The sequence below is a fragment of the Cibotium barometz genome, chromosome 23, assembly GCF_041138505.1.
Source record: "Cibotium barometz isolate CiBa-2024 chromosome 23, ASM4113850v1, whole genome shotgun sequence".
Classification (NCBI taxonomy): Eukaryota; Viridiplantae; Streptophyta; class Polypodiopsida; order Cyatheales; family Cibotiaceae; genus Cibotium; species Cibotium barometz.
In genome coordinates, this window is record NC_141068.1 from 24502200 (window position 1) to 24529377 (window position 27178).

Genomic DNA, 27178 nt, shown 5'->3' on the forward strand with positions numbered 1-27178 from the left:
TCTTATAGGGGTTAGCTTGGGGAAATTTTTTAGTAACAATATGGCTAAATATCAAGCTTTGCTGATTTGGTTGAGGGCATTGAGAAAATTTGGGGCATCTTTGGTTCATGTTAAAGGGGATTCACAATTAGTTATTCACCAACTTTTGGGCATTTCTAAAACACTCTATCCTCTTATGGATTACTACTGCCAACAAGCTTATGATCTTCTTTCGTATTTCCGTGACCCCATTGTTGAGTATGTTCCATGTCAAAACACCATTGCCATGATGGCTCTGTCCAGATCCTTTGCCCAGAACTTGGGGTTTTGTCGACTTATTCTTGCTTATTAGAAGATCTTAGCACTATTTGGGAGGATATTCAAACCATCAAGATCTTTGGGGTAGAGCGTATATCTTTAAAAGTGGGCATGTTGCGAGAGATCAATGTTATGCTTTGGGAGAGGTTAGTTTATGCTCTTAAATACATTCTTAGGTAGTTACACGAGGTCACTTTTTCTTAGGTAGATCCGCTATACCTCATTATGGTTTTGTAGCCCAATCGATAAGGCACCAGTCTCAACCAAAAAATCTAGGTTCATGCTAGGACGCCACTATTAGAGTTTTTTTTGACCCCTAGGCATTTTTTTACTGTATAGCACGTTATTTGTCCATCGTACATGCATAATATTTTAAATATTAGCTCACACGCTCACGCCATGGCAATTGCAACGATGCTTTCACTTGTTCTTGGCCAAAGGTTCACGTTCTCACAGGAGGAAATTTCGAAGCAAAATCACAATCACATGGAGAACACGCAAACTCAAAGAAAAGACCGAGAGAGAAAGTTAAAAAAAAACTATGACTTTTGTCCTTTAAATTTAAAATAAAGGGAGAGCCTTGGTCCAGGTGGAAAAAGAAGGGGCAGGTGGCCCTATGAATAAATGGGCATAGCTGTGATTTGAAGAGGCGCTAAGCAAGCGGGAGAACAAATGCGAAACGATGGGCATGCGAAGATGTCCTCGAGAGGAGGAGCCGCTGTGCACAACTAAACAACAATAAAGAGGAGGTGTGAAGAGCAGCACCAAAACAACACGGGGAGGAGCCACCATACACAGCTTGACACGTCAGCCAATAGCCCGTCAGTTTCATGCATAGCCGAGACAAGGAGCCACACGATAAGTGCTCTCTTTCTCTCTCTCATAAAATGTGACATAAAAAATTGCCAACAATTTTACTTATACCTTAAAAATGAAGCCTGTCCACGCTATGTGGGATTATTCCCTGCAGTGTGGCAGCATATGAGAAGGCCAAAAGAAAACACATTCACATACTCACACATAGAGATATACACACACACACACACACAAGCCTTAATAAGAATTATATAAATACATTGATTTGTATCTTGAGAATTGAGAGGATTCACACACCCAAGAATGGTAACAACATCGACAGAAGACGATAAACAAGTTTTGAAAGTAAAGGATAAGGAGATACGTGCTTTTTCTCTCTCACACATTTTTATTTACTAAACAATGCTAATTTTCTAATACAAACTCACAAAGGCAATAACTTGTCAAGTTTTCTCTCATGCTATGCTAAGTTGTCATCGTGATACACACCACCTTAATATTTATCAAGTGATTTTTTTAAATTTAGTGCTGTATGTATTATCTATACACTTGCATTGCACACATCCACAACACCACACGGTTGGAGGAGTAGGGTGTTTCTTGGTGATTGCATAGTGCACATACTTGACATAAGATTTAGTTACGCTCTAACCATTACTACGTTCTTATTTTCTTTTATGGCTTTGCCTTGGGCTTGAGTATATTGGTAGTATTTCCCTTGCTAGGCATCATTCTGTGGTCTGTCTTGCTTCATAGGGTGGCTGTGGAATATTTCCTAACACTTGCTCTTATGAATTCATTGGCTAGGCAGTTTATTGATTAATCATGGGATGCTGGCATCTAGGGGGGATGTTGGGGTAGCCTTTGTTCTTCATGCTGGTTAGTATTGTGGGGGTTTCTGTGTGTTCATGGCATTGTTGATCTTGTTATGTGTGGGTTAGGTTCTCTCCAATCTGACTTGGTTTAGTCTTGGTGTGCACTTTGGGACATTCTTGCTATCAACACTTGATCTTGTTTTTTTAGTTGGGGGTAGGTGTTGGTTTATTGTGCTAGAGGAAGTTGGCATGTGAAATCTTATTAATACTTATTTTGTATAGAGGTTGATGATGCAATACAAGGCTTGTGTTATAGTTGCATGTACAGTATAATTGATGTAATGATAATGCACATTCTTTGTAGATAGCATCAGTCACTCAAGATGGTCAGGTGAGCTCAAGGTGGAGTTACCAGGGGGTGCTTAACGATATAATGATGAGTGAGTTTCTTTGCTTTCAAGATGTCATGCTGCTATACATTTTTGAGCAAGATCTGGAAGAGAACTTCTTTGAAGAGATGCCTGGGAGGAGAAGTGCCTTCCACATGTTGAGAGTGCGCATATTTGATGGGCTTGTGAATGTTGGGTTTAATGTGCTTTTTCAAGGAGGACAGAAGTGGGTCACTCTCTTACTTTTTCAAGGAAAAGAAAAGTGGGTCCTTGTCCTCCTAGTCAAGCAGAGCCAAGATCACATATGATGTTGGGGTATTGTCGTGCTTTAAAAGCGCTTCTGAATCAAGCAAAGCCAAGATCACATACGATAGGGGGGAGAAGCTTGGATGAAGAGCAAGCATGACTAACTCAGAAGTAGATTATTCAAAAGCTGGAAAACTAACAAATTGAACCGAGGAAAACCATACTTGTACAGTTTTCTTTCGCCTCGACTCTATAGAGATTGCATTTCGAAGACATGAAATTATTATTTCCTTGGTTTTTTTTTAATGCGAGATTTTTCCTTGGATTTGCGTGATGCACCTTTATATTATTTGTGCTTAAATACACATTATCAAAATGGTATGAGGGAAGGCAATGAGGTGTCAAGATCCCAACGGCCCGACGAGGTTTAGAAGCAATCTGATCGTCCGCCTGGGTTTCTCCTTAATGATCCAAACTTCCTTCTTTGTGAGCGTTCCAAGCTTGATATACCTTCGCCGCCAGAGCCAACGTGAAAAACCCTTTTCTTCTGCTGCCTACAGCCATCGCCGGAGCCCTCGCTGCATCGAAGACGCATCGGTGGATTTGCTTTCTTGCAAACATATCTCCAGTGCCTTCTATTTCCGTCTCTTTCCCTCTTTCTTCCGTTCCTTTGGATTTGCCGCAGTGGCCGCTGTAACCCTAGCGTTTTGCTCTGCGTATTTCTTATCCCTAGCTTTCTGCGTTTCTGCACCTGCTTAGCCCTAGTCTCCTCTCTCGGCTTATTCTGTTTTCCCGCTGAACTCTGTGCAGCCCTAGCCGTCTTTCCATCGCATCTCAAGCTGTAGCTTGCTGTCACCCATGTTCTGCGGCACACGCTAGCTTCTTCGCTCCGCATACCCTAGACTTGTCAACTCAAGCTGCGTCCCTGTAGCTTTAGAAGTTGAGAGTACCTTTTTCGTTAGGCAATCTGGGGCAGAACGCAGGAAGTTTTTCTGTGGAAGGAGGTTGGAAACCTCCAATCCAGCGTGGAGAGTTGCTGTTTGATGCGCTTGGCCACGCCGCAGACAGGATCAGAGAAAGAATCTGCCATCATCGAGGGTTTCCATGGGGCGTAAAAAAGCTTCTGGATCAACAGCAGCAGAGGAAGTGGGAGGCGAGCCGGCCGTGGCTGTCTCGAAGAAGAACAAGAAGAAGGGGCAATTCGCTGTGGATGATGACGAGTACATGGTGGTGGATCAGTTGGATGAGGACGATTCTATGAGATCCAACGGCCATAATCACGTTTCTGCCGACAATGAAACTGACCTGGCTTCCTCATTTGAGCAGATGGATCTGTCTCAGAAGAAGAAGAAAACTAGGGGGAAGAATACCGAGCCTGACCCTGATGATACAGAATTGGAGCTCTCCATCACTGCCGATGACAATGGTGCATCATCCAAGAAGAAAGGTAAGAAGGGATTGCCAGTAGATGATGATGAATATGATGTTTCTGTTTTGGATGATGCAAAGTCTGTGCAGTCCAGTGAGTCTTCGCAGTCACGTGATCTTTTGAAGAAAGGGAAGAAAGGAGGTCACGATCTGAATGAAAAGGACAATGATTCCTGGTCTCAGGATGTTGTGCAAGGGATGAAAAAAGGAAAGAAGGGAAAGCCAGCAAAGAAAGAAAGAGATGAGGATGATTACAAGGAGGATTCAGATAGGAATGCTGTGAAAGATCTGGACTTAACTTCCCTAAAGAAAGGGAAGAAGGCAATGGGTACAGCAAAGCCAAAATCAAATGCTAGTTTTGCTCTGCTAGAGGAAATGGATGGATTCAGTGATGTCCCTGAGGATGAGACCGAAGTTTACAATTCTATACCGACGCAGATTGAGGATGCAGAGGATGAAGTAGGGATCTCTGAACAGGTGGTTTTCACTGGCAAAAAGAAGTCTAAAGCAGGGAGTAAGGATGTGAAAGCTTCAGGAATTGAAGATATAGATACTAACTCTGTTGAAGTAGACGAAGACTCGGATATGATGATCTTTTCTGGTAAGAAGAAGGCCAAAGGAAAGAAAGGGGTTAAGTCAGATCACATGGGTTTTGCAGCTTTGGACACTCTCATAGATACAGCCAAGTCTGCAGAAGAAGACATAGAAAATGAGGAGTCCCTTGCATTTTCTGGAAAGAAGAAATCAAAGAAGAGCAAGGACATAAAAAACACTGTGAGTGAAGAAATACTAGATGAACTGGCAGAAAATGAGGGCGAGGATGGCAAGTCTGAAACCAAGGAGGTCAAAACTGTTGTGGATGAGGTTTCAGATGTGGGTGCATTGGTTTTTACTGGTAAGAAGAAGTCCAAAGGAAAGAAGAGCATCAAGATGACGGAGGAAGCTTCTGATGCTGCTCATGCAATGTTGGACAGTCATGCTGATGGATTGAACGTTGTATTTGATCAAGAAGATGATTTGGGTGATGAGGATGCCATAGTCTTTTCAGGTAAGAAAAAATCAAAGAAGAATAAGGAAATAAAGCGAGCACAGGATGATGAATTTGGACTTGAAACTGCTACAAAGGCTGTTGATGTTGATGATGCATTGGATAGTGAAGATGTTATTGTGTTTTCTGGAAAGAAAAAGGGGACAAGCAAGCAAGGAGGCAAAGTGGCTTTAGATGATGACTTGGATGATGCTTCTGACTTTCGTGAAAGGGGTCTATCTGTGACAGCACAGTTGGATGGCATTTCTTTGCAGATAAGTGATGAGTTGCAGTCGTCTGTGTTGGCAGAAGAAGAGACACTTCAGTTTACTGGAAAAAAGAAGGGTAAGAAAGGGAAGAAATCAGACAAACCATCTGAAGATGCAGACATTGATGCCATCCTTGCGGACCTTGAGAGCCCAAAAGCTGACAAGGATTCTAAAGCAGTGCCAGGCGAAGTTGATGTTATTGATCCTATCAAGTCTGAGAAAGTAGGAGCTGCTTCAAAAAAGAAATCCAAGAAAGGTAAGAAAAGTGGAAGAACTGTGCAGGAAGAAGAGGATTTAGATGCCATTTTGGCAGAGCTTGAGGGCCCAAAACCTGTGCATCAGCCTGAATCAAGCATTTCAGTGGAACAGGCTGAGGAGGCCTCTTCACAACCACACCAAGATTCTTCACAGCCTGCATATGTGACAGCATCCATGCCACCAGAAGTGCAGGATGAAACTGATGGAATGGATGCAGTAGAATCAGCAGCTGCTAAAAAGAAAAAAAAGAAGAAGGAGAAAGAGAAAGGCAAAGCAGCTGGGAAACAGGTAGATCAGGCAGATGCTGAAATCCCTGAAGAGAAGCAGGAGGCTCCCAAAAGCAAGGTTGTGGACAAAAAAGTGCCAAAGCATGTTCGAGAAATGCAGGAGCGACTTGCCAGACAGAAAGAGGCTGAGGAGAGGATAAGGCGCGAAGAAGAGGAGAGGCAACGTAAGGAGGAGGAAGAACAACGGCGTCTTGAGGAGCTGGAAAGGGAAAGGGAAGAAGCCAAGAGACGGCGAAAAGAGCGTGAGAAGGAGAAAATGCTGAAAAAGAAACAAGAAGGCAAACTACTGACTGGGAAGCAAAAGGAGGAGGCAAGGAGGTTGGCTCTTATGCGTGAGCAGCTGCTTGCACAGAAGGGTTCTGCTGACGTGGATGCTCCTGCAAAAGAGGACTTTGCACCCAAAAAGCCCAAGTACGAAAATAAGAAGAAGAGGCGGCCTCAAGGAGTTGAATCCGTCTCCTCAACAGAGCAGCCAGTGGAAGATCTAGAGGTGCTCTTGCCTCAAGAGTCTCACATGGAGATTGAGACCATTGTTGAAAAGGAGCCAGAAATTGAATCTGAAGTTGTAGTTGTCGAGGAGGAAGTGGTAGCTGAAGCAGAACCTGAAGCTGAAGAGGAGGACGAGGATTGGGATGCAAAGAGCTGGGATGATGGCAATATAGATTTGCCGCCAGTTAAAAGTGCTTTCGCTGAGGAGGAGGATGCGGTTTCTGCTCCAAAGAAGGTCACAAAGTCCGTTATCACACAGCAATCTCAAGATGCCCCCCCTGCTAAGAGGCCTGTATCACCACAGAATTCAGCTATTCAAAGACCAAGAACTACTGCTCCTCAGCCCAGCAGTAATGATCAGGAGAGTGAAGACGAGACAGACAGTGAGGATGAGACAGAGAGTGAGGAGGAAGATGCTGACACAAGAAGGCGCCGAGAAGCAGCACTTAAAAGGGAAGCTCGAAAAGCTGAGGCTCTCGCTAAGAGGAGCGCAGAAGATTTGAGATCGCCTATCTGCTGCATCCTTGGCCATGTGGATACTGGTAAGACTAAGCTGCTGGATTGCATTCGTAGAACTAATGTCCAAGAAGGTGAGGCAGGTGGGATTACACAGCAGATTGGTGCCACGTACTTTCCCATGGAAAACATACAAGAGAGGACAAAGGAACTGAAGAGTGATGTGGCTGTGAGAGTTCCTGGCTTGTTGGTGATTGATACTCCAGGACACGAGTCTTTTACCAATCTTCGGTCTCGTGGGTCTGGATTATGTGATATTGCAATTCTAGTTGTGGACATAATGCATGGGTTGGAACCTCAGACTCTTGAATCCTTAAACTTATTGAAGATGCGGCATACCCCATTTGTTGTAGCATTGAATAAGGTAAGATGCTCAAGTACATTCTTTTTATTATGAAATATTTTGTTAATTTCTTTTGGCCCCTCATCCGCACCTATATGTTTTTGAAGGTTGACAGGCTTTACAACTGGAAGACTCTTCCCAATGCTCCGATCAAAATTGCTTTAAAGCAACAATCGAAAGATGTCATTAATGAATTTGAAAGGCGATTGAGTCAGGTAAGCTGAGGGTATCATGACCTGACCTAAATTATTCGGGTGATCGTTTTCACGGGTTCTACAATCGAAGCGAAAAGCCTTGTTTCTTTATGTGTGTTTCCAGATTGTGACCGAGTTAAAGGAACAGGGAATGAATTCAGAGCTTTACTATAAAAACAAAGAAATTAGGAAGGTTGTCAGCATTGTGCCAACCAGTGCAATCAGGTATGTAATTGACTGTTAAGTGCTGCCTTTTTCCTTGGTGAAACACGCTGTTAACATGTGTGTGTGTTTTCACCTTGCAGTGGAGAAGGAGTACCAGACCTGTTGATGCTTTTAGTACACTTAACCCAGAAGGTGATGGAAGATAAGCTCATGTACATCAGTGAGGTGCAGGTGAGGTGGCAGGCATATATATGTAGTTTCAGACCTTTCCAGGAGAAGTTGTCAACACTAGCTTTTTTCCTGTAGATGGGGTTGGGAACTAGTCTCATAACTTGTGGATTTCTTGGTGCTTGAATGCCACACTTTAGTTTCTTTCATGTGGTTTCGCTGCTTGGTGTCAAAAGAGTATTTTGGATGTGTCATTAATTCTTCATTACAATTTGATGGGTGGGTAACCATGTATTGTTCTCTTAACACAGAAGGTAAAGCATGGTTTGCTCTTTTTTGCAGTGCACAGTGCTGGAGGTGAAAGTTATTGAAGGTTTAGGAACCACCATTGATGTCATTCTGGTCAATGGTGTACTCCATGAAGGTGACCAAATTGTAGTCTGTGGTATGCAGGTAAGGATAGCTCTTTCAAGTTCTTTTCATGCCTTCTTTATTGTGTAGAATTTTGAGTGAACTATGAATCACTGTACATTGGCTAGTGATCTAAGAAGCACTGTACATTGGCTTCTGCAGGGCCCAATCGTCACTCATATAAGAGCTCTTCTTACTCCACATCCAATGAAAGAGCTTCGCGTGAAGGTATTTCATTCTTTTTATCTTTGGTTGTTACAAAATTGTAATCTCATCGTGGCTCAGATTGCCAAGTCCCTTCTTGACATTTTCATGGAGTGACTCATGCAGGGTTCTTATCAACATCATAAGGAGCTGAAGGCTGCCCAAGGGATCAAAATCACAGCACAAGTAAATCGTGCTTTGCTCAAGATATCTTTGTGTTAGCTTTGCAGTTTTTATTCTCAATGTTGTGGATCTAAGCTTCTGCCGAAGAATCATAATGGGCAACTTTTTGCTATTAGGGGCTTGAACATGCAATAGCAGGGACACAGCTGCATGTGGTCGGCCCAGATGATGATCTTGAAGACGTAAAAGTGGAGGCTATGCAGGATATGAAGAATGTTATGAGTCGTGTTGACAAAAGTGGAGAAGGTGTATGTGTGCAAGCTTCAACTCTTGGTTCGTTGGAGGCTCTCCTTGAATTTCTGAAGAGTCCAGCAGTAAAGATTCCAGTCAGTGGCATCAATATTGGGCCTGTGCACAAGCGGGATGTCATGAGAGCTAGTGTGATGCTTGAAAGAAAGAAGAAGGAATACGCCACGATCCTTGCCTTTGATGTAAAGGTCACACCGGAAGCTAAAGAGCTTGCCGAAGAGCTTGGGGTGAGGGTCTTTATGGCAGATATTATCTACCATCTGTTTGACCAGTTTACAGCTTATATGAACAACATCAAAGAGGAAAAGCGGAAAGAAGTTGCAGATGAGGCGGTTTTCCCATGTGTGTTGAGCATAAAGCCGCAGTTTGTCTTCAACAAGAAAGATCCAATTATTCTGGGCGTGGATGTGCTGGAGGGCATTGCTAGGGTAAGGATTTAACTACCGATACATTTGGCTTCCTCTGGATACATATTGTCCCCTGAGCAGCAGCGGTGTGATTTGGGAGCTTTGTTTCCGTGCAGATTGGTACACCTCTGTGTGTACCTTCCCAAGACATGATAGACATTGGAAGGATTGCCTCCATGGAAGTGAATCACAAGGTGGTGGAAACTGCCAAAAAGGGTCAAGCAGTTGCAATGAAGGTAATTGTAGTTGTGCAAGCCCTTTGTTGGAAAATGGGCTAAGGAATGGTGATTTTATGTAACTATGTGTACACGAACTCATGCAAATGTGGGTAGAAAGGGACTAATAAAGGAGTTACTAACTGCATGTCTGTTTTGGCTCAATCCTTCAAGATTGTGGGCAGCACTCCAGAGGAAACACAGAAGATGTACGGCCGGCATTTTGATCATGAAGATGAGCTTGTTAGCCATGTAACTCGAAGATCTATAGATGTTCTGAAGGAGAGCTTCAGGGTAAGGCACTAAAAGATTCTTTTTTTTATATGCCACAGGTAGGTGGTGAGCTGTGAGCTTTTCTTGCTTTGGCATGTTTAAGACAGTGCTAACCATGTTTGTAAAGGGTATATGAGGGCTTATCTTGAGGGTATTACTTGAACTGAAATGTGGGTGGATCGGCCTGCAGGATGAGCTTTCAGTGGAGGAATGGAAGCTTGTGGTAAAGCTGAAGAAGCTCTTCAATATACCTTGATCTCTCTTTGTGAGCTTTGATTGACCCAGGTGGGTTGTGGGTTCATGACTGTTGAAGGAGGTAGTTCATGTGAATTTGATATATCTGAGACTATTGTGTGTGTGTGTGTGAACAGAATTGTTTTCACAGTAAGGCTTGAGTTGTATACTACTGAAGCCCTGCTGGGGACGAAGCTTGTCATAAGCCTCTTTGCAGATAAATGTTCTAAACCTGTATGTAATGGATGGTTTTTTTTAATGGTACAAGTGCATCTGGCTCAAGCTACTAAGAATAGGTTGTATGTTTGATACCCACTAAGGTCCAAGGGTGTCCCCTCCAAAAAAGGCAACTCCATCTGTGTTTTCATTCCCCATATCTACCTGCTATGGGCCCATCTTGTCCCTCTTGCAGTTGACCTTTTCATGGGCCTTCATGGTGGTTGGCAATGTTATTACACCTTCACGTTTGGCTTGCACTCAGCAGGATGCAAGACTAGTTTGGAAGCCAAAGCTTTTGCAGATTCTAAAATTTACTTAGCTTCTCAATGTACTGGAATGTTTGCTAAAGAGGAACAAAACTTTCAGCTTTGCATCTGTGACATGTGAGGTCTTCGACCGTAGTAATCACAACCTTAGTCTAACTAAACTGCACTTAATGATGTTTAAGAGATAGACAAATATGTGTCAATGCAATGCAGCTATATTAGATGATGAATGCGGTTACAATGAGATCTGAATAGATCTATGATGTTGAATATGCTCCCTATATGTTGAATATACTGATATGCTGAATGAACTGCTGTCCACTATCTTTCCCTTGTCTCCTGGAAAGGAAACGCTGAAGGGATGGCTTTGGGACTGATGCAAAGCTGATGTGATGCTGAAAACGCAGATGCTCTCCTGCTACCTGGAAAGGAAACGCTGAGGAGACAGATGCGATGGCTGAACTGGATGCGGGACTGAATGCTGAAAATGGACTTGAAGTGGTGAATGGAGAGGCGCCTGTTTATGTATGGGTGAGGGTTGCTGGTCGGCCAGCTCCGAATATGCTCACGACTGCCATATAATGCCATAAAATAGTATAAATGCTTGCTGTCGGTTGCCTCCATCATGTCCCAATGCTTGTCTAGATGATTAATATGATGCTACAATGCTGAATCCAACTCATACCATGTGGTACATGTTGAAAACATTTATTTAAATGCCTGATAATGTTTATGATGCTAAAATGATGCCACGTCACTGTACACCTGAATGGTGTGCACGTGACATTCCCCGCTGCTAAACTGTTGCTGGGTGGTATACCTGGCAACCTTCGAGATCCTTCTCCTCCGAACCACTGTCCCCTTCTGTCTTCTGTTTTGCTGGACTGAGGTCGTCTGCAGGAGTGAAATCCTTTGAGCCAAGACTATGTACTGCGGGAACTGAACGGCAAATGTTGCTAAAACTGCTTGGAAATACCTGAGTCACCCCTGACTTGTCTTTGGAAACCTTTCACCTACCATCTCCGTCGTTCCTGAAGCTCTGAACCTCGTGAGGCGATGTTGGAGCAAACTTCCGTCTTCTGTGGAAAAGAAACCCCCTGCTGCTGCCAGTTGAAGTCCAAAACTTATGTCCTCCTTTGATGATGGATGTCATTCTTCCCCAAAGAGTTCATGGGCAACATGTATGCCTTGCAGATGCAAGACTGACTGCTAAGATGTCTGTTATGCAAGCCATGTGCAACCCTATATGCTGTGCAAGAATGCAGATGGATGCGTTACTGATGCATACCTAAGGGAAAATCCCTAAGGGTGGCCTGCAAGATTTTGAGAATTGGGTTTAACTGTGCGGAAGCGATTAACATGACGTCTGACTGAATGACTGATGGAATGAACATGATCTAAGGTTGGTTACCTTGTAACGCTCTGATACCAATGTGACACGTGAGGTCTTCGACCGTAGTAATCACAACCTTAGTCTAACTAAATTGCACTTAATGATGTTTAAGAGATAGACAAATATGTGTCAATGCAATGCAACTATATTAGATGATGAATGCGATTACAATGAGATTTGAATAGATCTATGATGCTGAATATGCTGCCTATATGTTGAATATACTGATATGTTGAATGAACTGCTGTCCACTATCTTTCCCTTGTCTCCTGGAAAGGAAACGCTGAAGGGATGGCTTTGGGACTGATGCAAAGCTGATGTGATGCTGAAAACGCAGATGCTCTCCTGTTACCTGGGAAGGAAACGCTGAGGAGACAGATGCCATGGCTGAACTGGATGCGGGATTGAATGCTGAAACAGCATCTCTAATCTTGTCTAACCCCCTACTCCTTGCATGCATCCCTTCTTGTCTAACCCCCTACTCCTTGCATGCATCCCTTCTGTAGTTATCCTAGATTAGAGGGAGGGTGCTGCTCCCCTTACTGGCAGTCTTCCAGTTCTTGATCTAGCATGATAGCCTCCTTAGGTTAAGTTATGGTTCACCTAAAGCATTAAAAGCACTTGACTAGGTTTGTCACCGAATGGTCTTTTTTATTTCCTACATGCATGCTTTACTTTGCAATCACCTCTTCTAGATCAAGCAACAAATGGCATGTGCAATGACATGAAGATACATTGGATGCTCATACTAAATCCAAGGGAGTTGGTCACCACAAATGACATGTATATTAATAGAGACCAAAGACTTAACTTTCATTGCTGTGATTGCGATGTGAACATGCTGGGATGATGTGAACATGCTGGGATAATGTACAATCTACACAAGAAATCAAAGTATCATTTAATGCTCTTGTACACCAATTAAATGATACCACAAGTAACAAAATAGCATAGCTCCAAAATCCTCTATTATGGGTTGCACACTTAAATGCCTCATCTTTGATAATTGAAAGGAAAGGAGGGAGAGGAGACTCGTTTACATGGTGTCTAGAGATGAAAGCTTGCAAAGCAAGACATGAGTAGTATTGATCAAAAGTGATTATGAGTTATTTATGATTAGGGCTTATAATTGTCTTATATACCTATTTCCTATGTTCACACTCACTTATGCCTTGGTCTCCACATTGGACCATACCTATGTTACAAGTCCTTTGTCCATGATCCCATTTAGCTAGTGGTTTAGCCTTGGTGCTTTTTAACAAACCATCTCCACTTACAGGTTTTGTTGGACTTAGCATTTTTACAAACCATCTCCATCCGCAAGTTTTGTTCTCGAAACCTTGAAACATTTAGGTCTTCCATATAGGTCGGATTTTCACATAAAAGTGCTTCAGTACCATATCCACAAAGTATATGAGTGAATGACATGTCAACATGTGAGAGCATCTTCATGTGATTCATGGTTGTAATGGTTGAAAAAGTATCTTTTGTCTTGTAAATAGTCCAAAACTTGCTTTCCATGATAATATCTCAATTACAAATACTTTCAAATGTAAGTACAAAATCCTTAATTAGTAGTTTGGGAGAAATTTTAGCAAGCAAAATCACTGTTATTTCTTCTCATTTAGTCCACCAAATGTATTCAACAGGTCAGTTATATCCTTCCATGATTGAGGTTGATTGCCATGAAGTCTCTTTGTAGGGTAAACAACCAAAGAACAATTGTGTGTTTAATACCTTCTTCAGTACATACCTTTCTTCATTGGAGGTAACTCATCTTGTATTGATACTATTGGTTTTATATATGCCTTCAATTAAGAGACATGGGAACACATCATGTATGTGTGTAGTTGGCGATCGCATTAGCTATAAGTTACTTGCCTAACTCTTCTCTCAATCTTGTATGGACCATAGTATCTATGAGCTATCTTAGTGTTTGTGTTGCCCTTAAGATTTTGGTGTGCATAAAAGCGCACCTAATCACCTACATTGAACTCCATAAAGTTTGTATGGACATCGGCATATTGCTTCATACTTCTTTGAGTATTCTTTAAATTATTCTTGTATTGTTATAGAAGAGTTTGGTCCCCAAGTTTTGCATTTTGATTTGCAATCTTCTGTTTGTCGACCACCATTGGTGTATTCACTTTGTATCCAAAAGTAGTCTCGAAAGGCGATATGCCAATGCTTACATGATTTGTGCTATTGTAAGCAAATTTTGCCAAAGGTAACCATTCATTTCATGAATGCCGGGTATCACAACAAAAGTGTCTCCATTCACTTATTGACTCTCTTCGTTTGCTCATTCGTATGTCAAATAGTGTTCTCTAAAAGGAATTCATGAACTTTGCATCTCTATCACTTACAATTTGTTGAGGCATTCCATGCAACTTGAATATAAACTTCATAAATTGACTCGTAACAATAGATGCCATATAAGTGACCTTGGTAGGAATGAAGTGTGCCATTTTTATCAACTAATTCACCACTACAGTTTTGTCCATAGATATATGTGTTCACTTTCCTTCAGGAATAGGTAAAAGTTGAAGCCACATCCTCTCGGCTTGTATTGGATCTTTATTTAATTGACACGATAAACACTTTGTGACAAGCATCACATCTCTCCACATCCCTTTTCAAAAGAAACTCTTTCTTATCTTGTGTTAAAGGTTTTGTAGAGACTCAAATGACATGCTAAAGGGGTTGTATGCATCTCCTCCATCACTTTGGCCTTGTATGATGAACTAGGTAGTATAAGATAGATCTTGTTCTTATAGTACAAGAGACCATTCTTGAGCTCATAACGAGGCAAATCTTCATGGATGCATTTTTGCACCATTTGTGACACCTTTTCATCCAAGAGATATTCCTCTTGAATGTCCAAGAACCAATCTTTATGTACCTCTGATATTGTATTTGAAGAGCAAGCCCATATCTGTGAAAGAGTATCGACGTCTTTCCTCTTTGTGTAAGTGATCTCAAAATCATAGTTTTGTAAAGTGGTCATCCGTATTCTTTGCTTTGGAGATAGATTTGGTTGTGATAGAGTACCCTAGGATCACTTTTCACATAGAAACGGCTCCCATGGAGATAATGATACCACTTCTTGATTGCATGCAAGACGGTAATCACCTCCATAGACATGTAGCTCTATCTTCTTGTCATCTAATTTATGGCTCTCAAATGTAATAATCCCATGATCTTAATATAATACGGCACTAATGCCTCTCTTCTATATACATCTATTCTCATGTGAATGGTTTTGAAAAGTTGGGACACAAAGCTCTTCACAGCTCTTATTTACAATTGCATTCCCAAGGAATGCTTCCTTCTTGAGCTTGTCCGAGGTGTATCTATGTGTGCATGCCTCTCAATGAAAACCTCCTATAAAATGAAGCAAGTCCCAAGAAACCTCTCAATTAAGTTATATTGGTTGGAATAGGTTGCTTTTGTACACACTCCATCTTCTTGGGATCCACTCTTATGCCATCTTTGCCAGTAATATGATCAAGGTACTCCACTTCACTAGTCATGAATGTACAATTACTTTCCTTGGCATACAATTGGTGATTGCCATGAGTTCGTGGGAAAGTGATGATAATCATGTACTAGATGGGGAGTTTTGTTTTGACCCAAGTGATACTATGCAAGAGAATTTGCAAGAGTATGATGATGGAATGCCTATGTGCACTTTTAAAAGAGCAAGCATGAAGACAACTTTGTGCACTTTATCTCATGACTCTTCTACAGGATGTAAGGGTGCAAACACCTTAAGACTCAAGGTCAATATCAATGGTAGGGTGGCTCATTTCTTGGTGGATAGCGGAAGTATGTATAGCTTTGTAAATGTAAAGTCATTGTGTAGTCTTAAATTACAGTCCATATCTTTGATAACTTTTAATGAAGTTCAAGTGGCAAATGGAGCTACAATGGTTTATACAATGATGTGTCAAGATGTGTGTTTTGAGCTTTCAAAAGAATACACATGAAAAGCTAATTTGCTTGTTCTTGATATGGGACCCATCAACATGGTTCTTGGATGTGATTGGCTCTCAAGTCTCGAATTCTTCACTATGAATTTGAAGCAAGGTTTTATGCGATTTATACATGGTGAACGGAGTATCACATTGGTGGGAGTAAATGCATCAAAGCTTACTTTGATCAATACCACTCAACTTAAGAGAGAACTCAAGAAGATGGGTTATGTATATATGTTATAGCTTACAAGGATGAGAGCAATGAAGAAGGAAATACACAAGGACATGCAAAATTTGTTGAATGAGTATAAAGATGTATTCAACATGTCCAAATGTTTGCCACCGAAAAGAAAAATTGATCCTTGAGCCTAATGCTCACCCCATCAACAAGCCGCTATATAGATTATTCAAAGTGGAGAGAGATGAGGTTTGTATCTCCAGTTCTTCTTGTGAAGAAGAAGGATGATACCTTTCGAATATGTGTAGATTACGGTGATTTGAATAAATTTTTTTTATTAATAAAAGGTATCCTATACCTCCCGTAGATGATCTTTTGGATGAGTTGAAGGGTGCACGTTTCTTTACAAGTATTAACTTAAGGTCCGGTTACCATCAAATAAAGATGAAAAGTGGTGATGAGTACAAGATGGAATTTAGAACCGAGAGGGATCTTATCACTATATGGTTATGCCGTTCAAACTATGTAATGCACCCGTCACTTTTCAAGCCTTGATGAACAAAGTGCTTCAACCCTTTCTCCACAAGTTCGTGTTGGTTTTCTTTGACGACATCTTGGTGTATGGTAAGGGTGAAAAAGAGAACTTAAAGCATGTGCGCATGGTTTTGGATGCTTTGCATGCCAACCTCTCATTGTCTTCTTCATGTTCATCTTCAATGACTTCGGATAAGACTATATTGATAGTGGCATTTCTAAACTTGCATGTGTTATAATGTTTCTTATGCCACTTCTCATCACATTTATAGCAAAGGCTCTTATTTTTGAACTTACTTTTGTTGACACCTCCATTGGTTGGTTTTCCATTCCCACTGGAAAGATTTGATCCAAATTTGAAATTTTGTTTTGAACCACCACCATAGAGGATACCTAGGAATGGTGGGAGTTGACAAAGAATCCTTGGTAAATTTTACAAAAGTTATGTCTTTAATGTCCTTGAACTCATCTTCATTTTCTTTGGCATTACCCATGCATAGTCTCATAGGTGGATCATTATGATCCCACAAGCCATCTACATGTGTAAAGTCAAAAGCTACATGCTTCCCTTTGGCATCACCTCATGATGTAGATGGAATGTATGTGGGCAAACTCTTAAAGAAAATGAACTCAGTGGAGAGTTTTCCTTGTGTACTTGCACATGCACATTGCCACCCAAATGCTTGTTTTGACTTATGAAGTCTTCAAGTTATCGAGAGGGACTCAAGCCTTTTCCATGATCAACCACAGTTGTATCTCTTTGCATAGGCACTCCCTCCCCAATGGAGCTTGTTGCATGTGAAAGGACCCCTCTTTGAAGGCTTATAACAAAGATGTGTGGTCCTGATTCATGCTCCCAACCAAAATAGCTTGGTTCTTGTTCATGCTTTCCACCATGCTTCCCAACAAACTAGTTTGTTGAGATTGATTCTCCATAAAACTAGTTTGACCTTTGTTGACGGTTTTAAGCATTAAACACATCATTTCCACCATAGTTTGCATCTCATTATTCATCAGTACCCTCGGACTAACATGTACATTTTCATTCAAACTAGCATTTGTGGATGGCTCCATATGACTATGCATCAATCCTTCATAATATCGATAACTTCTTTTAGCGTAGGTACATTTTTGTCATTTTCCACATCTTCCATTTTCTCAAGCATTGTCTCTTTCTCTTTGTGGGGTCTTCCCTTTGGCATTTTGGCAATCGGTAATAGAATTGAGTGATATTAGGCTCTTTAGAGAGGTATCGAGGTGTACAAGCCACACGTGGTCAAAGTTGTACTATATTTTGTTGTGCTAAAAGTTAACAAAATGAACTTTTAACATTTGACTGCCACATAATCCAAATGTGATGTTCTTTAGCTCTCTAGGTTTGTAATGATGCAAGTAACGCATGCGCCATCCTAGATCTCACTTTCCATAAGTGATATATCACTCTGTTTTGGGTTCTATGTCGCACGTCCACTTTTTGAAACTCTATTCAAACGCACTTCAGTTTGTGTGTTCTTTACATCATCGCGTAGGCGGCTCAATGAGTATCTTAAGGCTCTTCAAGAAAAGATTGAAGAAGTCAACACCCTATCGATTATAATTAACTTTCAAAAAGTCAATCGTTAGGGTTTGACCAAGTTCTCGGCCTCTAATTTGAATGCTTGAGACCTTGACGGGTAGCCCTAAGTGTGAGGAACAAGATTCTAAGCTTGGTTTTAAATCGACAGCATCAATTAGGGCTTTTGACTTAATTAGAGTTTATCCAAAAATAGTTAAGAGAGATTTGTTCAAAATTTACCATGATTTTTATATCTTAATCACCAAATCTTATCCCCAATGAATTCTCATGTAACCAATGCACCACCTCTTGTCCAATACAATTCAAAGTTTGATCTCGATTTGTAAAAATTTTACCATGACCTTAGGATTGAGGCCATGTCTTCACATCCATGTACCTAATCCCCCTTCGTATCACTTTTCCAACACGAAGAGTTCAAGACGCACTCTACCCTTGGCCTCTCCACCAATTGGCAAGGGTGCCCTCATCACATATCTAGCTTGAACACGCTGCAAGAATTTAAAGAAAGGTAGAATGAAGTGAGAGTGTGTTCACTTACAAAATGGCCTTTCCTTTGGGGAAACATTTGGACCATTTCAAGCTTTATGTGCCTTCCTTTTGTCATCACTGAGTCCAAACACATCAAATACAACCCTAGCTTTGTAGAGAAATCATTGACCAGCTCTGTCGGGGTTTAGGAGTGATAATGATCACCATTGAGTGCTTGCTATGGCTAGATATACTCCAAAATGTGAGTATAAATGGCAAATAGAATCTTCAATCAAGATGTTCACTCCTATGCAGGCTAGGGTTTGCAAAAAATTAACTCTTAAATATGCACAAAAATGCACAGTTATTTTTAGACATAAAGAAAATGCCGAAAGAGGCCCAAACTTATCAAATATGATCAAATTTGCTCCCAAAATGGCTAAGAAAATAAGAAAATATAGAGAGCTTGCGTACTTGCCTCTAAGCTTCAAAGACAAACTAGAAACAAAGAACCAAAAGCAATAAGAAAATATTAGCATTAACAAAGAAGATAGCAAGAGACATTTGTGGTATGAATGCGCTCTTATGAGTATATGTAAATGACCTTCTCATATCTCCACTCTAAAAATTGGTATCAGAGTAGGTTCTCTTTGCCTTGCCCTTACTCCCTTGTCATCTCCTCCTCAAGTTTCTCATTTGATTGTCTCATATTAAGCTATCCTCTTAGGTGGAGAAGGTATACCCTTTAGTGTTAACTAAATTAACAAGGTTTTTGCATGTTTTAGGGCTCATTTACATGTTGTAAAGTTTTCATAGGCATCATTCAACTCTTTTTGTTCAACTTTGGGTTTCTTGCGCAATAGTAAAGCAACAGCTTTTGTGTAGAAAAGGTCATCCTCATCTTTGACATCACATCTTTGAGCTCATCTTTAACAGCATCGTTAACATTATCATCGATTTCTACATTCGTGCTAAGTATCATTTCCACACTCTATCTGTAATTTTTATACACTTTATAGGTTCCTTTTTCATCACAGTGATCTACTGGTAGCCTTGTATTCAATGGGCATTGATAATACCCTGGAGGTAGTTGGGATATTTGCATTCTATGTAAGAGATTAGTTATTTGCAAGCTAAAGCTAGTAGTGATGTATTTAGGATGAGGATAATCTTGATGGGACCAACTACGCATTGTGATCCTATATGATGCGCCATGTATTGGTTCCTTTATTAATGGCATTGAGGCACACCCTATCTCACCAGTAGAACAGTATAGTACAAGTACTTTGGATGGTCATACGAGTTCTGATATAACTGTGGCATTTGCCTTTGTACCTCCCATAGCAAAACAAGCTAGGTGGGATGGCAGGGATGTATATGCACATGCATTAATGGCACTTTCAGTGAAAAGAAGCATTATTCCAAATATTTTCTCATGTAAAATTGCAAACATGCTTGGGATGCGCTTGTTGCGCTTTCCTAGGTGCATAATGAAGAACAAGTGGTCTACTTACACAAGCAGTTAGAGTCCAAGCATATGAATGAGGGAGGTTTAATGGATGAATTTCTCACAAGGATTAAAGATCTTAGGGAGAAGCTCTAGCATGTATTGATGATGCTTATTCGGATAGTTCTTTAGTGTTTACTATTCTTATAGTTATATCGGATTTATACCACGGTTTTACATCTACACTTCAGCTCATGATGGAGGGTACCTCGAATGTCCTTACTTTTGATGAGTTGGCTGTAGTGCTCTTGCAAGGAGAAATCTTGGAAAAAACAAACAAGGTTGTTCTCACTAGTGCAAATGGTCTCTCTTAGAAGTCTTGTTTATGCCACGCATTAAAAGGAACTTGTTATCATACTGTCACTGCTAGGGCAGGCCTAGTGGTTAGATTTGTTGATGTGACAAGTGTACAGTTCATGATCGGAGTAATGGGAGACATTATTGTGGTATCCGATACCCTAAGCCATGGGCTTTACAGGTTGGACAAGTATGAGAGATTGGCACATAATGTTTGTTCAATTACTGCCACATGTACTATGAGTGACGTGGAACTATGAGCTATGTCATGCCCACCTTGGTCATTTGAATTTTGGTAATTTGTTGCACCTTAAATGGCAAGAGATGGTGTCAGCGTTGCCAAAGCTTGAGGTCCCTATCAAAACATATATGTGAGGGGTGCATTTTGGATAAGATAAATTGGGCATCATTCTTGAAAGATGGATCAATTAGGGCTACAACATATACATAGTGATGTATGTGGTCCTATGAGGACACCGTATAGAGGGATATCTCTACTTTGTGACTTTTATTGATGACTACTCTAGTCACACCTAGGTGTATCCATTGAAGGAAGAGTCAAAGGTTTTTATATGCTTTAAACACTTTGTTTCTATGGCTGAAAATGTGTCTACATGTAAAGTTAGCACTCTTCATATAGATTGATGGTGGGGGGGAGTATATGTCAAAAGATTTTCACACACACACACACACACACACACACACACACACACACACACACACACACACACACACACACACACACATGGTTGAAAGATGCATAAAGCATCAATTCATAGTACCTTATATACATCAACAAAATGGTGCAGCGACTGAGAGGAAGAACAAATCTCTCATTAAGATGGCACGTTGCATGGTTAAAGGCCAAGATTTGCCTCATGTTTTTTGGTTACCGCCGGACAGTTATGTGTGCCACTTATGTACTAAATAGATGCCCCACCAAGGCAGTGTGACGAGCTATACATGCTCTGCTCAAAGAGCTCATGAGAGCATGCATTTAACGAGCCTTTAGAAATACCATATTTTGTAAGTATTGGTGTTTTTTGGTTGGAGACAATTATGTGTGCAAGTTATGTGTTCAACAGATGCCCCATCAAGAGAGCATGGGATGCAAGAGAGATTTTAGAAATACCAATAGTATGTCCTCATGATCTCTTGCAGAAGAGCTCATGAGAGCATGATTATGTAAGCTATGAAATAATGCATGCTCCCAAGCCTGAAAGAACAAACTCCCAAGCAGCTGGGGGCGCAACATAACCATAACCATAACCATGATAAGAAAAAGGGATGCAAAAAGATGATCTCTTACCCGTGGATAGCTTAGTTGATTTAATACATATAGAGTGCGGTGTGAAACCTAAGAGAACCTAGAACACGATAAGCTCACGCACATAATGATACTATATCTCAATATGCTTCATGCGAGCATGAAACATTGGGTTCTTGCCAATCACCATGCAACTCTAGTTGTTGCATAGCAAAGCACTTTCGCTCCCTTTTGAGCAACACCCATGTCTCCTAAGATCCCAGACTGCTTCACATGAAGCAAAGCATGTTGCCTACTTGTACTTAGCCTATGTAGAAGAAAGTGTCAATGTAGGTTCCTTCTTTCTGATCCAAGATGTAATTCTAGACCCAATAAACAATAACCAAAAATAGATTTTTGGCTATCATAGTCTCTGCCCAATCTGAGTCACAAAATATGGCACCTTCCAATGGTTCTCCTAGGGCTGATTTGCAGGACACCAATTGTAAAGCTGATATCAGGCCATGTATTGCACAAAAAGATCAAACTCCCCACCAACGTTTTGTACTCCTTCATATCCACAAGTAGAGAAGCATCTTCCATAAAAAGCTTTGCATTCACCTCATGTAGCCAATTTGGTAGTGATGGGTGTGAACACACTAGGACCAGCTGGGGCACTTTTTCCCTCTTTAAGAGGTTTTTTCCCCCGTGCTAGTATACACCCATCTTGGGGTATAGTTATCTTCTTTGTACATCACACATTCATTATCTATCTATCATCTCATTGTGTGCTTCCCAAGAGCTTCTCCAACTATGTGTGTGTGTGTGTGTGTGTGTGCATTGTTGCAACCCTATTTCTGACATTTGGTATTAGAGCATATGCTCCTTGCCACCCCATGTGCTATTTCCTACCCCTCACTGTCTTCTTGAATTGGATCAAGGAGCTCTTTTGGGAGAACAAAAAGGATGGCGAGGTGAGTAGTACTTTATACTAAAGTTTTTCGGTTAGATTTTCGTTCTGGGCGCATTTTGGGGGCCATTTGCACGCTTTTCAATTTTCTGCAGACATCTTCGAGGGATCGGATTTGCACTGTTCTTCATTGTCTTCTTCAGGAGTAGTTTCATCAGATCTACTACACAGACGGGTGTGCAAACACATGAGAAAGCATCTACGGGCTTCATTTCAGAGCAACATCGATCTCTGCGTCTTATGAGTAAAATTTCTGCTCACTATACTCTAAATTTCTCTCATACACCTTGTAGGTATCCATTGCTAGCGACCTTATTGGTAGCCACCTTGGTTGTATCAAACCAATGAACTGCTAGGATATATTTTATCAACACCGGCCAATTGCTCCTTAAAATCCTTGATTTTATGAGGAAACTGTCCATGGAGTCTCCCTCATTCATATGCTCTGACTCTAATTTCTTGCGTGTATAAGTAACACGTGCTTCATTACATACCTGGTACAATGAAGCAAGTGCATCCCAAGCATGTTTAGTAGTCCTACATAACCGAATGTGAGGAATGATACTCTAACTAACAAAGCAAGCAACACATGTGCTTGCGCATCTCTTCCATCCGACTTTGTTTGTTCTTACGTAGGAGGTATGCTATGTTGTGGTAATGCACCATGTGAAATTGAGTCCGTGTCTACAGATGTGCCTTCTACATCATGTTCATCAAAAGAACCATGACGTTTCTCAGTGCCAACCACAATATTCCATGGCCCTTTGGCTACCAATACATGCCGCATCATATGTGACCATAACGGGTAGATGGTCTCGTCAAGCTTATCCTCAATGGATAACATCCAAAATACATCATTGTCTGCCATTTCTGATAATATCCAAGCAAGTAATCACGCAACTTGCATGTACCAGGGATCAAGAAGAACTTGTTATCTGTCTTTGCCATTACTAAGGTTAGCTTAGTGGTTCAGTTTGAGGATGACAGATGTATTGTTCATGATCGCACTGTGACAGCAAGATAATTGTTGCTTCTACTAATCTATCTCATGGCCTTTATAGGCTAGATGCATATGAAAGACAAAGGCATGCTACATGTACAATTTCTGCCACAAAGGAAATGGGTGATGCTAAGCTATGGCAAGCACGCTTTGGTCACTTGAACTTTGGCAATTTGCTGCATTTGCATAAACATGACATGGTGCCTGAGTTGCCACATCTTGAAGCCCCTATCAAACATGTTTGTGAGGTCTGTATTCTTGGAAAAATGCAATGGGCATCATTTTCCAAGGATGGTTAAATTAGAGTTGTCCAAAAATTACAGCTTATACATAGTGATGTATGTGGTCCTATGAGGGCACCATTTATTGGGGGCTACCTCTATTTTGTCACATTCATTAATGATTATTCCAGGCATACCTGGGTATATGTTATGGCCTACTCCACCTCCCAAGATAACTCCACACATTCACAAATGAAAGAAGCAATAGACAACAACTATCATAGGGTACTTATTAATGTTCTGAGCTCACGTCCCTTGAGGTTCTCCAAGATTGCTTGTAGAAGCTCCAATCCTCCAATCTCCACCTCCACTTTGTCACCGCAGAGTCACTCACACCACAATGCAAGGCAATCATCCTCTCACTCTCCCACACACAAACATGGAAGAGGCACATGCACTAGAGTACACAAATTCTCTCTCTCTCTCTCTCTCTCTCTCTCATATAGAAGACAAGATAAGAGCTCTCATAGCACAAAGGGGATTGTGTCTTTCCATTATGAGAAATTGCCTTATATACAACTAGCCCTTATTCACACTTGGGCGCCCAAAACTTACTAACTAAAGCCTTGGCTGGCAAGTATCTCATAATGTACAGCCTTTAGTGCCTTTACATAACACTTATTAATGTCCTCAAATGGAGGAGCATATTTGTTAATACAAAATGGGATTAACATCCCCCCTACCTAATGTAGGTTATGTCCTCAAAACATCTTACCTAGGTTGAAAGACCTGGTCTTGCCAAACTCATGTTTATAGAAGTTACGACGTGCTTGAAGCTTTTTGAGGGTTCTTTGAAATGCTGAGTGTGACGTCCAAAACCCGGTGTCTATCATATCTTTGAATGTGACATGCATGTGCCCTGGTAGACACCTAGGGCAATGATAATATAGCATCATCCCTTGTTCATTTGGGTCTCTCTTCATATCAAAGCACAATTGCCCTGCTGCATCATATTCACGGGTAAGTTACAGACGTTGAGGACCATCTCCTGAATTGGGTGGAGGTTGTGGGGGTTTCACAGTTGTTGTCATGAACTCATGTAGGTATGTGAACTCATATGGGGCTATATTTGGATATTCAGAATATTCACACTCAAAATCATAGATGACATTAGTGAGCATTGCCTCCAGATGTTTATGTATCTTTTTATATAGTTCTATAATATCCATGGGATGATATAAGGTAGATTTAGATATTGATGGGTATCATAAACCTCAACCCACCCCTAGCTAATTATCCACTAGTAGCTACAAGCAATAACCTCGTAGTTGGCTGGTATAGATGGCATGTCATCTGGCATGAATAGGTCGAGTTTGTTGACACTGTCATCCAGAATGACAGAATGTTGTAACACCTGACACCAAATATAAAGGTTGAGCACTATGGGGTGTAATTGGAAAAAAAAGATGAAATCTGGGTTAGTAAGAACTACATCACTTTTAATATTCCCATTACTAATGTAGGGTTAGTGTCCCTCTCTGTATTCTGATGTATGAGGGATAAATCTCCTAAATTGAGGTCTTCTGTTAGATTAATTTCATATTGAAGAAGAGAGAGGGTTAGTGCAGATAAAAATAAAGTAAGAGTTTGAGGAGGGGCACGAGGAGTCACCGAGAAGAAAGAGCCTATCACTGAAGCACACTCGATGAGTTGACGTAGCTTGTCAATTTGCTCACTCCTTTGAGGGCGGTCCTAGATGGCAAGCCTTCATTCCCATTCTTGTATTCTGGTATCTACCCTTCGCTTTGCTCTCCCTATTTCTCACCCTTTTCCTCCTTCTCTTTGCTCACTCTCGCCTCTCTCTCTCTCTCTCTCTCTCTCTCTCTCTCTCTCTCTACCCTTCTCTTTGCTCTCTCTCTCTATCCATGTCTTTACTCCCTGTCTCTATCCTCTCTCTCTCTCTCTCTCTCTCTCTCTCTCTCTCTCTCTCTCTCTCTCTCTCTCTACCCTTCTCTTTGCTCTCTCTTTCTCACCCTTTTCCTCCTTCTCTTTGCTCACTCTTGCCTCCCTCCCTCCCTCCCTCCCTCCCTCTCTCTCTCTCTCTCTCTCTCAGTCTTTTAGTCCTTTTCTTTGCTCTCTCTCTCTCTCTCTCTCTCTCTCTCTCTCTCTCTCTCTCTCTCTATCTTAGTCCTTTTCTTTGCTCACTCTTTCTATCCTCCCTATCTATCTCCCTCTCTACCCTTCTCTTTGCTCTCTCTCTCTCTCTCTCTCTCTCTCTCTCTCTCTCTCTCTCTCTCTCTCTCTCTCTCTCTCTCTCTCTCTCTCTCTCTCTGTGTCCCTTTCTTTGCTCACTCTCTTTATCCTCCCTCTCTCTCTTCCCTTCTCTTTGCTCTCTCTCTCTCTCTCTCTCTCTCTCTCTCTCTCTCTCTCTCTCTCTCTCTCTCTCTCTCTCTCTCTCTCTTTCTGTCCTTCTCTTTGCTCACTCTCTCTATATTTCCTTCTCATTTCTCAACACAACATACTTGACTTATGTTTTGCGTACAGATCCTCTAGTTTACAAATGCTTCACTACCTTATTTATCCACACAATAGAGAAAATGTCGATTCTTTATTGATTTGTACGACATGTTGTACATAAACATCGTTGAGAGGGCAATGATGTCTTAAACCTCAACATGTGTTGCTCTCACCCTCTTTCTCTCCTTTTTAATATGAAAAATAAGATCATGACACAATTCTTTTTGTAAAAGAAGAGTGCCGTGCTCTCTAAAAAGCACATTTTGTATATTTTTGGGGGCTATGGCCTAATTTTGATAGAAAGCTAATAATAAAAATACTCTTGTGTGGGGGAAGGCCACGCACAAGGGGGGGAAGATTGCACCCACCAGCATAGTGTTGATGGTGATGTTTTTCTTTCTCTTGCCTTATGTTTTGTTATATGCTTTAATTTTTAATTTAATTCAAGTAGTTGTTTTAATATTTGATATATTTTATGAGTTTTTGATTATTCCCTTCAAGAAGATTAAAGGGTCCCGTTTCAGATGTAATGAGAATATATTTTAAGTTCTCTTTAAGAATATTATTTTTCCCTCTTGAGTAATTTGGGGACGCCTAGGTTACTCTTGCGTCATGCCGGCTAGGTTTATATCGTGGGTGACACCACTATAAATATTAATACGTGCGGTATATATGACGTATGCTTGGGGCCGTCTATGATTATTTCAGTTAGGTTTGTATTGGCAGGGTGATCCCTAGAAGTACTTACGCCTGGTAGTCATGAGTTGGTTATGGTTTGTGCCTGTTTAATATTTGTGGGATTAATTTAATTATTAATTGGGCTTATATTTTCAGGTCAAGAAGATTACGAGGATTGATAAATAATATCGAGGAGAATGTTTCTTATGTGCATCACATTTATTTTTACAAGCGTAGCTTGTAACCTT

At 41.0% G+C, this 27178-nt stretch overlaps 1 protein-coding gene across 4 annotated transcripts; it reads left to right on the forward strand.

Moving 5' to 3' along the window:
• Positions 1 to 2742: 2742 nt before the first annotated feature.
• On the forward strand, positions 2743 to 12670 carry LOC147625770 (uncharacterized). Of its 4 annotated transcripts, none has more exons than XM_086817325.1 (12): positions 2743 to 7201; positions 7288 to 7395; positions 7499 to 7599; positions 7680 to 7770; positions 8050 to 8160; positions 8281 to 8346; positions 8449 to 8508; positions 8622 to 9182; positions 9278 to 9397; positions 9551 to 9670; positions 9840 to 9934; positions 12099 to 12670. In XM_086817325.1, exons 1-11 carry the CDS (start codon positions 3668 to 3670, stop codon positions 9903 to 9905), a joined length of 4938 nt encoding a protein of 1645 aa, XP_086673451.1. In that variant the 5' UTR covers positions 2743 to 3667; the 3' UTR covers positions 9906 to 9934; positions 12099 to 12670. The 4 variants fall into 4 exon arrangements, with proteins under 4 accessions (XP_086673451.1, XP_086673452.1, XP_086673450.1 ...); XM_086817326.1 differs by lacking the exon at positions 12099 to 12670 and adding an exon at positions 10776 to 11878; XM_086817324.1 differs by lacking the exon at positions 12099 to 12670 and adding an exon at positions 10021 to 10173.
• Positions 12671 to 27178: the final 14508 nt, after the last annotated feature.

What these genes read in the sequence shown, in the direction of transcription:
- LOC147625770 (XM_086817325.1), top strand. Translation starts at nt 3,668, where the DNA reads ATGGGGCGTAAAAAAGCTTCTGGATCAACAGCAGCAGAGGAAGTGGGA. An exon ending in GTGCCAACCAGTGCAATCAG is followed by an intron (nt 7,600 to 7,679) that starts GTATGTAATTGA and finishes TTCACCTTGCAG; the next exon opens with TGGAGAAGGAGTACCAGACC. An exon ending in GGATCAAAATCACAGCACAA is followed by an intron (nt 8,509 to 8,621) that starts GTAAATCGTGCT and finishes TTTTGCTATTAG; the next exon opens with GGGCTTGAACATGCAATAGC.